Consider the following 14,167-nt stretch of genomic DNA (forward strand, 5'->3'; position numbering starts at 1 on the left):
GTAAGCTTAAGCTGGTTCCAGGAAACCCGACTTTAAAGTTAAAGATGATCTCTTAACCTATTGACTGTGTCACATTTGTTCATGTGTGGATGTTTACATGAGCTTTTGTGATTAGAGGCACAGAGGTCATATTCAGTAGATGCAAAATAAACTGTAGAAACCGTTAACAAATGCAGTGAAACAGGGTTGCATCTGAACACCAGTTTTCCATGATGCTCTATGAACATCCATTAGTGTCCTGCTTTGTTTTCGCATGGTTATTGCCTGTTTCAAAGGCACTGGGCTAAATTACTTCATCTTTCTCTGACGGGTTTCAGTCTGTCAGGACAGATATCACTCAGGGCCGTACACTTTTCCCAGCATGCCTTAGAGGCAGATGGTCTCCCTCGCCACTCGTTGGCCCGCCTGAGTGCATCAAACTAGTGGTTGTTTTGGTTTTGTCGTGTTAATGCTGTCCCCTAGCCTGGCACCAGGTCTGTGCTGTCAAGCAAACTCCTTTCAGTTGGTCAGATGGCACATCAAGATCCGGAACCACGCTATAAATCCTGCACTACTTTATTAGAAATGCACAAATCACAGAAAGGCCTGAAGGTGTTATTAACCAAACACATGTTAATGCATGAATATGGGCTTTTGGTTTATTTGATCTAAAGAAGCACAACTTAACTTTTGCTTCTTTCTGTCTCCCTCTCCTCTGGTGTAGAGCTGGGCAGCCGAGCCAAGAGGCTGTGTGTTGCCGAGCGACGGCAGCCCTACAGTGGAGCGGACTGGTGCTCAGGCGGTGAGAGTGATGAGGAAGACCCAGGGTTCTTTAGTAAGTGCTGTAGCGCTTTTGTCGACTGGTCGCAGATCTGTTACTACGATCTCAAAACAGAAGTGTGCACTGAGAATAAGACCCTAGATCAGCATTACTTCTCTAAAACTCTTGACACTATATACTGTCTGAATGGTTCCAGGTTGGGTCTATTGCACTCGCTGAACAGATCAAATATCACAACGTCAGCTAAACTTGGTCCATAGTTCTCACCTTGCCTCACTCTGTTTCTCTCTGCAGACTGCAATTCCACCGAGATGAAGCCTATGGACGTCAACAACACGCTCAGCTCTGCAATATCGACCCACAATGCCATTGGAGGGCAGAGCACGGAGCTGGGTGGCAGCTGTCCCAAGCCTGGGTCAAAGGTTGTCTACGTCTTCACAACAGAGATGGCCAACAAGTAAGCAAGCTCGGGCGATTTGTAAAGTTTGACGGACATTGTTCATGATTTCTATATGAAACTGTAGCACTGAATTCTCTCCTAAACCTGCTGGGTAGTTGTTACAATGAGTATAGGCCATTATCATGTATAGAACCTTAAGTATGAGTTAGTTTCTGTTCAATAAAAATTATGCAATAAAAACGTTTAGTTTGGCTAAATGAATGCACCCCGGGTTCAGTTAATTGCTGCCTTTCAACTTTGTAGTTTTCAACTTTCAGAGTTTTGCTCCTGTTATTATTACATTGCGTCAGCTAACATCAATGCTCTTTCAGAGCTGATCTGATTGGTCAATATACAAAATAAATAAGTGAAAATAAAAAAAAACTGTTTCTACTGGGCTGCCTGTGTGAATGCAGTTTAGTGGCAAAGTGCAGTATCATAATGGGGATACCATAGTTGGCTAGAACAGATTCAGAGTACGTGTTCATCTCCTGGCCATATGTTGTAGATGATTGGATCCTTGAGCAGCAGTGAATCAGGGGCTATGGCAATGAGCTGGATTTCACATCTGCCTTGTTCACAATTGCGCTCAATAAAAAATACGAATCCAATATGCATTTCTGGGAATGGCTTTAATGAAAAAGTCTGAATCTAATTTTTAAATGAAACATCCACCTGCTGCCTGTTTGAAATGGTATGAAGCACAGCGATGCATGCTGTCTCATTTCCTCCGGCGTGTTCTCGTCCCTCTGCAGGGCGGCTGATGCGGTCTTTACAGGCCACTCGGACAACATCATCGCCTTCCACATGAACAACATCTCCAACAGCAAGGGAAGCAAAGCCCATCTACCTGTGGTAAGACCAACCCACTTCAGTGTTCACTATTGGTATTCATTACATCGTGTTTACGATTGTAATGTGATTGTGGATTAATCTAGTCATGTTAAAACTAAAAGCTTAGTTCCGTCAATTTTAAGTCACCTGCCATGTTTCCAAATTAAAATAGTTATTGTAAAGCTTTATTAATGTCACCCTGCTATGCCAACCACCTATCCTTATGTTCCCCTTACCGTGTGTTGTAGAATAATCAGATGGGTCCTCCTCGGGGCGACTCAAAGCAGCCCCAGCAGCAGTCATCTCACCTCTCCGAACAGAACCACCAGCAGGCCTCCAAAGCACCTTTATCGGGCCAGCAACAGCCGGCCTCAGCAGCCCAGCCGCAGGGGGCTAAGCCTGGCAGCCTCCCCCAGGACGGGATCTCTTCAGGGGGTATGGACTCTAAAAATGGAAGCCCCCTGGACGGTACACCCCACGACCCTAACAGCAACCCTGGGGGCACACCTGGCCACCAGACACCCTCTGGAGCTTCTCAACCTGGCTTCACCTCGTTGGACATTCCTAAAGGGGCTGAAGCTAAACTCACGGCTCAGCAGCAGCAACAGCTGGCCCACGAGCTAATGTCCAGCATGGGGGACAACCCTGAGGGGCTGTCACAGGAACAGCTGGAGCATCGCGAGCGCTCCCTGCAAACGCTCCGGGACATCCAGCGTATGCTCTTTCCTGACGATAAGGAGTTCTCCCTCAAAGACATGGCAGCCATGGGCCAGGGGAACTTGGGCGGCCCACCAGGGCTGAATGCCGGAATGACTGAGACGGGCCCCAAGAAGACGGGGGAGCAGGGCCCCCTGCAGGCCATGATGGCCCAGTCACAGAGCCTGGGGAAGCCCGGAGGCCCAGGGGGCCCCCGGCCTGACGGGCCTCCATTTGGGCCCGGAGGCCCTAGGGACATGGCTGGGCGATTTTCCCCAGATGAGCTTGGTCCCCCGCCTCCAGGGCCGCCCATGAACTCTCATGGAGGGCCTGGCGGTGACCACGGGGATCACGCAGGGATGAACCCGGAGCAGATGGCGTGGCTGAAGCTGCAGCAGGAGTTCTACGAGGAGAAGAAGAGGAAGCAGGAGCAAATGCAGCACCGTGGCCCCATCAGCGAGATGATGATGCACCAGCAAGGGCCCCGGGGACCCATGATGCGTGGGCCCCCGCCTCCCTACCAAATAAACTCTGCTGGGGAGATGTGGGGCCCTGGTGGCCCTGAGCACTACCCGGAGCAGATAAACATGGGGCCCCGGGGCCCCATGCACCCCCACATGCAGAGAATGCCAGGTGGCTTCCCTCCTGGCATGATTAACCCAGACATGGAAGGAGGCCCTAACCCCAGAGGATCCCGTCCCGGTATGAACTGGCCTGATGACATGGGGCCCAACATGGGGGATGGCCGGGGTTTTCCACCTGGACAGGGGCCATTTGGAGGACCTGGGGGTCGGGTTGAGAGATTCCCCAATCCGCAGGCTGTGCAGGAGGCCATGTTCCAGCAGGGCATGGGGGGTGAAAAGCAGGGCATGGGGCTGCCCCCTGGCATGATCATGGAGATGAACAGAATGATGGGGGGCAATGGCCCCCGTGGGCCCATGGATGGCCCAGGCAATGGCCCCAACGGAGGGGGCATGATGTTTCCCAGAATGCCTGGCGATGTTGGCCCCATGAGCCCCTCCTCCAGGATGGAGTTTGTCAAGGGCCTGGGCAGGGAGATGGGCCCTGAGTTTAGCATGGGCCCTGGGAATATGAACATGGGGCCCAACCCCCAGATGATGCAAGCTAAGATGCGTGGGGAGCCTCCCATGAACATGAGTCCAGAGGAGATTATGAAAATGAGAGGTGGCCCAATGCCAGAAAACATGGGCCCTCAGAAGATGATGCATGGGCCTCCCTTCCCTGACCAAGGTCCCCACCCCGGGGACTTTAACATGGGCCCCAATCGTCACTTTCCTGGCATGGGGCCTCACGGGCCAGGGCCTAGTAACTCTAGGGGCCCCAGGGGGGAACCCCCGTTCGGCCCCGACCAGCGAGGACCCAATCACGGTGGCAACGGTCGACTTAGCCACATGCCCCCCAATTCGGCTCCCAACCTGAACTCGGGCCCGCCCCCAAACCAGAGGAACATGGGAGGCCGCAAGGCTCCCCAGGACATCCAGAGTGGCCAGGCCAACTCCCCCAACGTCAACCCTCTCAAGTCTCCCACACTGAGGCAGGTACAGTCTCCTATGCTGGGCTCGCCCTCAGGGAACCTCAAGTCCCCCCAGACTCCCTCCCAGTTGGCCGGCATGCTCCAGGGGACCACGGCAGCGGCGGTTGCCTCCTCCATTAAGTCTCCCCCCATGATGGGTTCAGCGGGTGCCTCACCTGTGCACATGAAGTCACCGTCACTCCCTGCCCCCTCTCCGGGCTGGACATCATCCCCAAAGCCCCCCATGCAGAGCCCAGGTATCCCGCAGAACAACAAGCAGCCCCCACTTGGCAGCATGATGGGGAACGTGGAGCAAGGTGAGGCTTCCATTGATTGAGTGCAGCGGATGTATTAGTGGTATTTATTAAGCATTTAAAGGTGCGCCCTGAGATTGAACAATGTTGTTTAATTTAAGTAATATTTAAGTAGACCTTATTTAAAGTTGTGGCACTGACAAAGCTTGTTGATATGTGTAAAACTTATAGAACCACAAGTGACTATAGTCACATGAATAACTTAATCCTAGGAATATGGAAACAACTGTCGTTTTATTCCCTAGGGCTCGTTGCATTCCCCCCAGGCAAACTATCAAACTAAAGCCAGCTATCCCAAATTCAATGCAAACTACATTGCATAGTTGATTTTTATTATTTGACACATCAAATTAAAATAGTGTTTTGGACCGACTGACATCAAAATCATGAACTGTAGCATGGTAGCTCACAATGTAGCTGGGACAGGTGTTGGGTTAAGATGTGTGCACATGTTTTGTGAATTTACAAGACCTTGCAACTCAGAACCCTGAACAATTCTTATATTTCTTAATTACAAATGGTACATTGAAATGTAATTCAGTTTTTGTCTCATTTTAAGAGTTATTGTGGTGAAAATGCAGGGAACTATTTTTAAGAACAAAAATACTGAAATGTGTTTCTTGGATAACTACTAAACCTCTGTGCTATGGAAGTTCCCAGTTTACACAGCTGAAACAATTATTGTCCCAATGAGGACACAATGATCTTACCATTGGCCTCCAACTATTAAAGTTGCTGGCATATTTTCTGGTTAAAACCCACACTGTTTAAGGATCATTGGTCTGGCTGTGAATCTGAAGAAAAATGAAGACCCTTCAGAAGTTACAGATAAAGAAATACAAATGCCTAGATTAGGAAACGAGTACGAAGCTTCATCAAACAACCCAGGCACCACCAAGAAAAAGCTGTCCCTCAAAACTCAGCATGCAAACAAGAGGTTGTAAGAGGAGCCACACAGATAAGATCCCAGACAAGCCCTCATTTGTATGAAACTGGCATGTATTGGAGAAATTAGCCAATACTGAAAAATAGGCATCTAAAAGCTTGAGTGACCCAGATGCAATGTGGGAAATGCTTTTTAGTAAGACAAAACTAAGAGTTTTTTGGCCAAAAATGTTTGGAGTGGCTCAAGTCAAAAAAAGGTGTAGTCTCTGGGGATGGTTGAGGCCCACAAATATCTTCCAACCAACTTGAAGAACCTGGAGCAAATTTGCCAAGAACATGATATTGCAATTATTTCAGTTCCACTTTTAAGTGTCCTTAAAACTTGTGCACAGTACTGTAGATAGCTAGCTGGTTAACTTTACACCTAAACCTCTGGCATAAGCATCTCTCTTCATAAATATGCTGACATTATATATTTATAATGTCAGTAACAGGAAGCGTCCTTTTGACCTTTTACGTCTCCATTAACATGTCCACAATACCCACCCACCAACGTGTTGTATTGAGACTGTGGGGGAGTTTCTGTAGTGTCCCACATCACATCAGTAGGTGACGGTCAGCAATTTAGATTTTCACCAGTTTATGTAATTACAAAACATTATAGCAAATCAGGCTAAAGTCTTCTAAAGACAATGAAGTTATTGTTGTATGAATAGGCCCTTAGGTTTCAGCCCTGTGTTATCTGCCTAAAGCAATTGTGGGAATTTAAATAATCTCTCTTTACCCCTTATTTACCACAGCTACATTTTTATTCAGTTTAAAGAAATTTGTCATGGGAAACATTGGTTTACTTTGCCAAACCAAGTGAAAATTAAGAACATTTAAATAATAAAAACAAAAGTGTGAACACTACACACCCACAACACTGAAAGAGATGAGGCCAGTTTACATTACAACATTTAAACAGTGAAATTATAAATCACTATCACCTCGCATCTCAAAATGGGACTCCTAAATGTTAGATCCCTTGCTCCAAAGGCAGTTGCAATAAATGAATTAATCTCTGATCATAAACTAGATGTTATTGGTTCATGTGAAATGTGGCTAAAGCCTAATGAATTCACTGCCCTAAATGAGGCCTCCCCTCCTGGCTATACTAGTGATCATATCCCTCGTGCATCCCGAAAAGGAGGGGGTGTTGCTAATATTTATGACAGTAAATATAAATTTACTCTCAAATATATCACTGAGTTTCATTCTTTTACTAATGAAAGTTAACCAGGCCGATAAATCATTTTACATAGCTACTATTTATAGGCCCCCCGGGCCATACACAATGTTCCTCAATGAGTTTCCAGAATTCTTGTCTAACTTTGTAGTCATGGCAGATAGGATTCACATTTTTGGCGATTTCAATATTCATATAGAAAAGTCCAATGATCCTCTTCAAAAAGCCTTTGAAGCCATAATTGACACAATGGGTTTTATCCAACATGTCTCAGGTCCAACACACTGCCACAATCACACCTTAGATTTAGTCCTGTCACGAGAAATAGATATTGTAGATCTAATAATTTCCCCCCAAAATCCTGGATTATCGGATCACTGTCTTATTACATTTACCGTTAAAACAAGAAATCCACTTGCTCCGCAAACAATGAGTTTCAAAAGCCGTACTATAAATTCTAGGACTACAAACAAATTCCTTGATATTCTTACAAGTTTGCTCATTGATAAATCTGTAAATGATCAAATCGAGGATCTAAACTCAACACCTCCCCCGGGTAGGGCCACAGTGTTGCCGGACCCCCCCGTCTCAGTTCCAAGGTGTTACTCTGCTATATTATTGTTCTGGGGAATATGAGGAATGCACTTTCTAACTTTTCTCAGTCTCCTCCAGTTTTACATTTTAGGAGGAGATGAGGTCCTGGTCCACACCAGCGGAGTACCTGGTTTGGGGGGCCCGTTGCTGTCACTGTCCTTGTCCACCTGGTCATACTTTTGACCTAGTCTAAAATCAAATTGACTCTGGATTTTATTTATAAATTATTCCAATTGGACTCTTAATATCTCACCCGGCTCAGCCAGAAGAGGACTGGTCACCCCTCTGAGCCTGGGTCCTCTCTAGGTTTCTTCCTAAAATGTAGGGAGTTTTTCCTAGCCACTGAAATCCAACACTACTGTTGTTTGCTCCTTGGGGTTTAAGGCCGGGTGTCTCTGTAAAGCTCTTTGTGACAACTGCTGTTGTAAAAAGGGCTTTATAAATAAATTTGATTGATTTGATAAATGACAAAGACAAATCTCTCTTCCCTGTCAGGAGGAAATGGCCCTCCCACAGCGCCACCCTCAAGTAGTGCTTCCAGTCAGCCTGGCTCGATGAATGTCCCGCCCAGTCTTCCATCCGGCAGCCCCTATGCCCTGCCCCCCGAGCCCACGCTATCCCAGAACCCCCTGTCCATCATGATGTCACGCATGTCCAAGTTCGCCATGCCTAGCTCCACACCCCTATATCACGACGCCATCAAGACAGTGGCAAGTTCTGACGACGACTCGCCGCCAGCCCGCTCGCCTAACCTGCCATCCATGAACAATATGTCTGGTAAGAGCTTACGGTTCTGCTGACATTACATGCTGAGGCAAACATGCTTGTACAAACACATCTTAACAATATATATTCTAAAATACTTACATATTCCATATTTGCCATGTTAATAGTCCCATTTTTATGGAATCTAAAACAGTCAATGTGCCAAGGCTTAGGTTTCTGCCTTTTAAGTATGGAGATCAGAAGGATTTAAAATTAAATAATGATTTATATATTTAATTCATTAAATATATTTTAAGCGGCATATTATTATGAATTTTTTTTTGTAACACCCCTTTTTTTTATAATGGTATGATATTTCATAATACATTGTATTTCCCTATGTTTTTTCTCATCAAGATGACTTTCATAAAATCAGGGCCCTTTTCATAATATTGTGACCTATTTCATAATTTCATGGCATATTTCATAATTTCATGGCATATTTCATAATTTCGCGGCATATTTCATCATAAATGCCGTATTTCATAATTTAATGACATTTCAATATTTGATGCCATATTTCATTGCATGTTCCATGAGAAACAAGGGATATGTCAATCAATGCAAGTGGGGGGGTCATAAATTATTTAATTATTTAGATATTTAATTATTTAATTTTGAATTCTTTGGTCCTCCATAGTTAGGTTCCACTGTCATTTCTAAATACATTTCAAGTTTAATACTATATAAGAATTGTCCCAAAGGTTACCATTATGATAGCATACCAATCAACCCCTCAATCACCTTTATATGTTCTAGTCCCATAACACCCCAATCATTACAGAACATTGCAAAGACAAGGGTTACATACAGTTGAAATGCATGCTGTGTTTTGCTTGTGTGTCTGGCACCACAATATCTCATTAAGGTCAGAGTTTCTGGCGAATTCCTTGGGAACAGCCTACCCTCTCCCAACCAGTCTATAACACAGCATCATCAGTTACTTGTTTTACATAACACATGATAACAATAATTATTTTACCATTACATATACTATTATAATTACTTCTACACAAGATGTGGTTCAAACAGTTCTCATTACACTGGTGGAACATGATAATACCAAGAGTGTACTATAGACAATGGGACGATGTCTCAAAAGTAACTATAAGTTCTGGAAAGATGAAATGGTACATCCAAACCATTTTTATTTGCTATTGCTCTTCAGTAAAGTGTACAGTACCAGTCTATGGTTTGGACACTGTTACCAGTTCTTTTGAATTTGCTTTGTGATGGAGCTGAATGCAAAAATCTTACCGTCTGTCTCTTCTCGTCCCCCTGCAGGTATGGTGGTGAACCACCTCCCGGGCCACAACCGCATGATGGCCCCCTCGTCGCAAGGTCCCATGGCCGCCCTCAGCCCTATGGGCATGAACTCCATGGGCTCCCAGCCCCTCTCCCACGGCATGCCTAACCAAATGCCCTCGCCCAACCCTATGGGGGGACCTCACCAGGGGCCCATGGGGCCAGGCATGATAGGTCCCCATGGCATGATGATGCCCGGTGGGCAGGACCCAGGAATGGGCAACCCTCAGATGATGCCTCAGGGCCGGATGAGCTTCCCCCACCGAGGCCATGGGTTCCCCCCAGGCCAATCCCCTCCCCAACACATGCCCTTCCCACACAACGGCCCCGGGCCCCAGGGTGGCTTCCCCCATGGCATGGGCTTCCAAGGGGATGGGGGCCCCATGGGCCGAATGGGCAACATGGGCCCTGGAGGGGATCCAGGGGGTATGTGTAAACCAAACGCCCCTGGAGGGGGGCAGGACTTCAACATGTTCAACAACGATAACGACCTCCACGAGGTCATGCGAACAGGAGCCACTGGAATGCCAGAGTTCGACCTCTCTCGGATCATCCCTTCGGAAAAGCCCAGCCAGACTCTGTCCTACTTCCCCCGTGGCGATGGTCCCGGGGGGAAACCGTCTCACCCCTCCGGCCCCCAGGGCTTCCCTCAGATGCAGGGGATGATGGGTGAGGGGAACCCCAGGATGGGCATGTCCATGCAAGGGATGGGTGGTCCGCCAGGCCCTGGACACTTGGGGGGGCCTCAGGACATGCCCATGGGAAACCCCGGCCACAACCCAATGCGCCAGCCACACCCTGGCTTCATGCCCCAGGGCATGATGGGACCCCAGCACCGGATGATGTCATCGGGGCAGCAGCCAGGCATGATGGGAGGCCCTGGGATGATGATGCAGGGTAAGGAGAGGGGGGGGGCCCATGTACAATCATCCGGGACCTGTGGGCTCACCCAACATGATGATGTCACTCCACGGCATGGGTGGCCCACAGCAGACTATGGCCATGCCTCCGCAAATGAGGCCCCGCGGCATGGCAGGGGACATGGGCATGGGCTTCAACCCTGGACCTGGAAACCCCGGGAACCTCATGTTCTGAGCTGCTACAGACAACTATAAACTAAAGACCTGAAATCAGAACCCACCGAAGTCTAGAACCTGTGAGTCTAGAACCTGCGCAAACAGAGGAATACAAGTGAGACTAAAGCTCTCACAGGTGTTTTTTTGTGTTAACTGGGATGCATAGATTCACTCGCACACTCACCCTCAAGACACTTTTGGCCAAGTTCAGTAGTTTGGTGTGGTGCTGAAGCTGCAGTGTGTTCCGCAAAGGGGAAGGCGGGTGTACACCAATTTAAAAACGACTGACCTTTCTGTTGTTTGGGAAAACTCCTGAATGTACGGGACGAGTTGAAGTAAGCTCCAGTGTTCTTGAAAATAACTCTGCAAAAGGACAAAGCGGACCAGAGGTCCACAGTTGTACTTTCTGTAATAAAAGAACGACTCAGCAACGCTAGTGAAATTAACGGTAAGGAATAAAAACACAACAAAATGAAAGAAAAGACAAGAAGGTCACAGAACTTTTTTTTTTTTGTCTCGAGTTGCACCATTTTCAACTGTATGTTTACATTTCATCCCATCACTACCCTCCAGAGATTCGATGCTCTTTGTATTTGTGTACTGTATTTGTGTTGTTAAAGGGATTTTACCAGTGACTTCTAGTTTTTCTCCCATCTTCATTTGTAAAGGAGGGTGGGGGGTGTGCGGTGGGAAGGGGTAGCGTAGTCAAATGTGGCTGCACCTCCCACCCTGAAATGCTGTTTACCATGTAGGGGTGTCTAAATATTTTAAAACAGAATTTTTCCATTGTTACTCTGTATAATATGCCAAACGATGACCTCATACAAATAATAGTATTATTAAAAAAGCACAAACATGATTTAACTATTAAGAAATGTTTTCCTTTCCCTTTTTTTTTTTTTTAATCACAAGAAACACAGTGGCAGCAGTAATTCACTGGCAACTGCAGTGAGGTGTTGATGAGGTCTGGTTTAGATTTCGGTTATGTTGCGGGAGGAGGGTGGTGGTGGATGAATCTGTTACACCTCAAAACCCTCTCTGCCCTGATGGACGGAAGGACAGACCTGTCTCTCCTCTATCCACAACAAAAATGTCAATGAATAAAGAAGCCCTAACCATGTCAGGATTACTTGGCAGGGGCAATGACCATGGAATTTTGTAGAAAATGTTTTTTTTGAATTATTATTACATAAAACAAGATGAGAGAAGAAGAGGTACGGTAGTAGTTGTCTGTGTTCCTGCCGCTCCTGTGTTAACGCGTTATGTTGTGACTCCGTTGAATTTGGTACAGAACCACTTCCCCAGGGCTGTGGTGTTGGAAGACAAATAAAATATATTGTTTGGTATAAAGGTGGCCTGTGCTGTGTTTCTGTTTCAAAGGGCTATTCCACATATCACGCAGGGTCACTGACAGACTCTTCTGCTGTAGCTAAAAATGGGTAATTGCCCAAACCACATATGGCTATAATATACATTGTTACATAATGCAATTACAATATCTTGACATGTTTATGCATTTTGTAGTTATAGTAAGTTGCAACCAACAAATGAAATTTAAGCAATTACTTGAGACTCATTGATTATGAAGCCCTCAATTAGACTGTAGAAAGGCTTTCGGTGGTTATGTCAATTTTTATCTCTGTAAAAATGTTATCTACTCAATAACTATTCTAAATCAGCAGTAGCAAGTAGGTTATCGTTGAAAAATCATTTAAGCAAACCACACTAGAAATTTGTGTTGTCAAAATGTGATTTTAATTTCCTTAACTGGTGTCTCATCCATTTTGGTGCCTTAACAATGTGCATTGGCCAAAGGTTTCAAGTAATGAAATGAATACCTAACATCAATTTCCATATCTTGGAATGATGAAGAATAAGTTGTTTATGTGTAGCTGTTCAGCAGAGGAATGTAATGTATGACAATTGCATCAGTGCCAATACCAACAAAATGTGACTGTTTCCATCTTGCACACTATTAGAGCAATATTACCATCTTGTGGATGAAGACTGATATTACATCCCATTATTGTAGTGATCCAAGTATCTTAATGGAGTACTCCAAAACATTTTGGGAACATTTTTGGGTGTTGGATGAACATTCAGGGAGTATTCTCTTCAGGTTACAAAGTTGTGAATATTTTGGGACAGTTTCCTAAAGATTCTCTGAATGTTCCCAAAGGTTTCCACAAATGGTTTATATATTTTTTTTAAAAGTTAAAACAATCTGTGGTTTAACTTTAGCAGACTTTTTTAAAGTTACTCGATAGTGTGAGACAATATGCTAATTATTAAGCATTTATTTTTTTATTCTGAATACTAACATCAGTTGCTGTTCGGGTAATAAGGTGGGTGAGTTCATTATTGGTGGTCCAGTTACTCCTCTTAGTATCTCCATTGAATTCAATCTTTGTTTTGTGAAACCGGACCATATCTGAACTTGGGTAGTATTTCAGATATGGTAGTGGAACTATGTTTCCATCTGTATAAACCCGGTCTGCAACTAACAACTCCTATGATAATTGACTACTCTGTCGTTTTTACTTGTGAATCAATTAAACGGCTATATAACAACACATTCAACAGCAACACTGTTGATTAGTTGTTCCAGCCCTAATAAAAACATTAGCCGAATTATAATTAATAGGATAGATGTGACTGAAAGGTTGGTTTGAATCCTGGGCCATAATAAGGCCAAAACAAATTATACTACAGGGCAACCACTTTTAAATGTTTTTTGTAATTGCACTGAATGGACTATGTATTGAATAGTAAACCTGTACACTTTTTAACTAGACTTCTGGTCAAGATGGATCTCCAGTTGACACTTAATCTCTTCTATCATAAATGTATTATCACGCATCAGCCTTCTGTTTAACTTCTCCATTTACAAGGTTTGTTATAATAATGTCTTGGACTTTTATAAATGCTGAATGTGCTTTAGAAAGGACAGGAAAACTCTCCTCATCCCCACAAATGTGTAACATTAACTGGATGCAGATGTGGAAACTGTCAATTGAGCTTTAAGTACCGTTGTGGTGTAAAAGAAAATAACACAATGTAAAAATACATTCACATTTTTTAAATTAGAATTTTCTAACTCTGTGTCCAGTTAATTTTTCCATTCAAAAACAAAGTTTTGAACCTGTCTTAATCTCAAGCACTGATTTATTTTACATAATATGCCATGATCAGTCATAAGACTTAGTGTAAATCAAATGTTTTGCCATCCATTAAAATTACACAAATTACGTATTTACAAACGTATGACAACAGTACTGAAAAGACGGATATCAAATTTGATTTGTCACTTGGCATGACAAAATGTTACAAATATTTTTTAAACTATAGCTATTATGTTACCCAACCTAACTAGCGATGTTACTATAATAGAAATGTCCTTCAAACACAACATATAAAAAATTATTCTACTACCCCATGTATATAGACCAGACCTGGGCAAGATATGTTAGGTTTTAAGGCAAGTGTGTTGCAACATTTCAGTTGAGTAATAACCTTGAAAAGGGATTTCTTAAGCCTTTGCCTGCCATAACAGTTAACAGAAAATTGTGTTGCGTGGAAAAGAAAAATGCATAAATATAATATGCAAGTTAAAAGAGTTAGCTATGTTGTGCCTTTTAGGCATGTCGGTTAAAAAAGTAATCTGGCCCGTGGTGCTCTCTGGGATTTTCAATGTGGCCCCCCAGTGAAAAAGATTGTCCACACCTGATATAGACCCT

The 14,167-nt window shown here is 44.5% G+C and overlaps 1 protein-coding gene across 1 annotated transcript in view; it reads left to right on the top strand.

The window, feature by feature from the left end:
• Positions 1 to 11,780, top strand: part of bcl9 (BCL9 transcription coactivator) — a 49,393-nt gene extending 37,613 nt beyond the window's left edge. Inside the window, 7 exon segments of the mRNA XM_010886034.5 lie at positions 704 to 814; positions 1,055 to 1,217; positions 1,955 to 2,054; positions 2,282 to 4,580; positions 7,780 to 8,061; positions 9,334 to 10,262; positions 10,264 to 11,780. Of these exon segments, the coding sequence (XP_010884336.3) occupies positions 704 to 814; positions 1,055 to 1,217; positions 1,955 to 2,054; positions 2,282 to 4,580; positions 7,780 to 8,061; positions 9,334 to 10,262; positions 10,264 to 10,449 (4,070 nt within the window). The 3' untranslated portion in view covers positions 10,450 to 11,780.
• Positions 11,781 to 14,167: the final 2,387 nt, after the last annotated feature.

The sequence above is a fragment of the Esox lucius genome, chromosome 22 (assembly GCF_011004845.1).
Source record: "Esox lucius isolate fEsoLuc1 chromosome 22, fEsoLuc1.pri, whole genome shotgun sequence".
Lineage (NCBI taxonomy): Eukaryota > Metazoa > Chordata > Actinopteri > Esociformes > Esocidae > Esox > Esox lucius.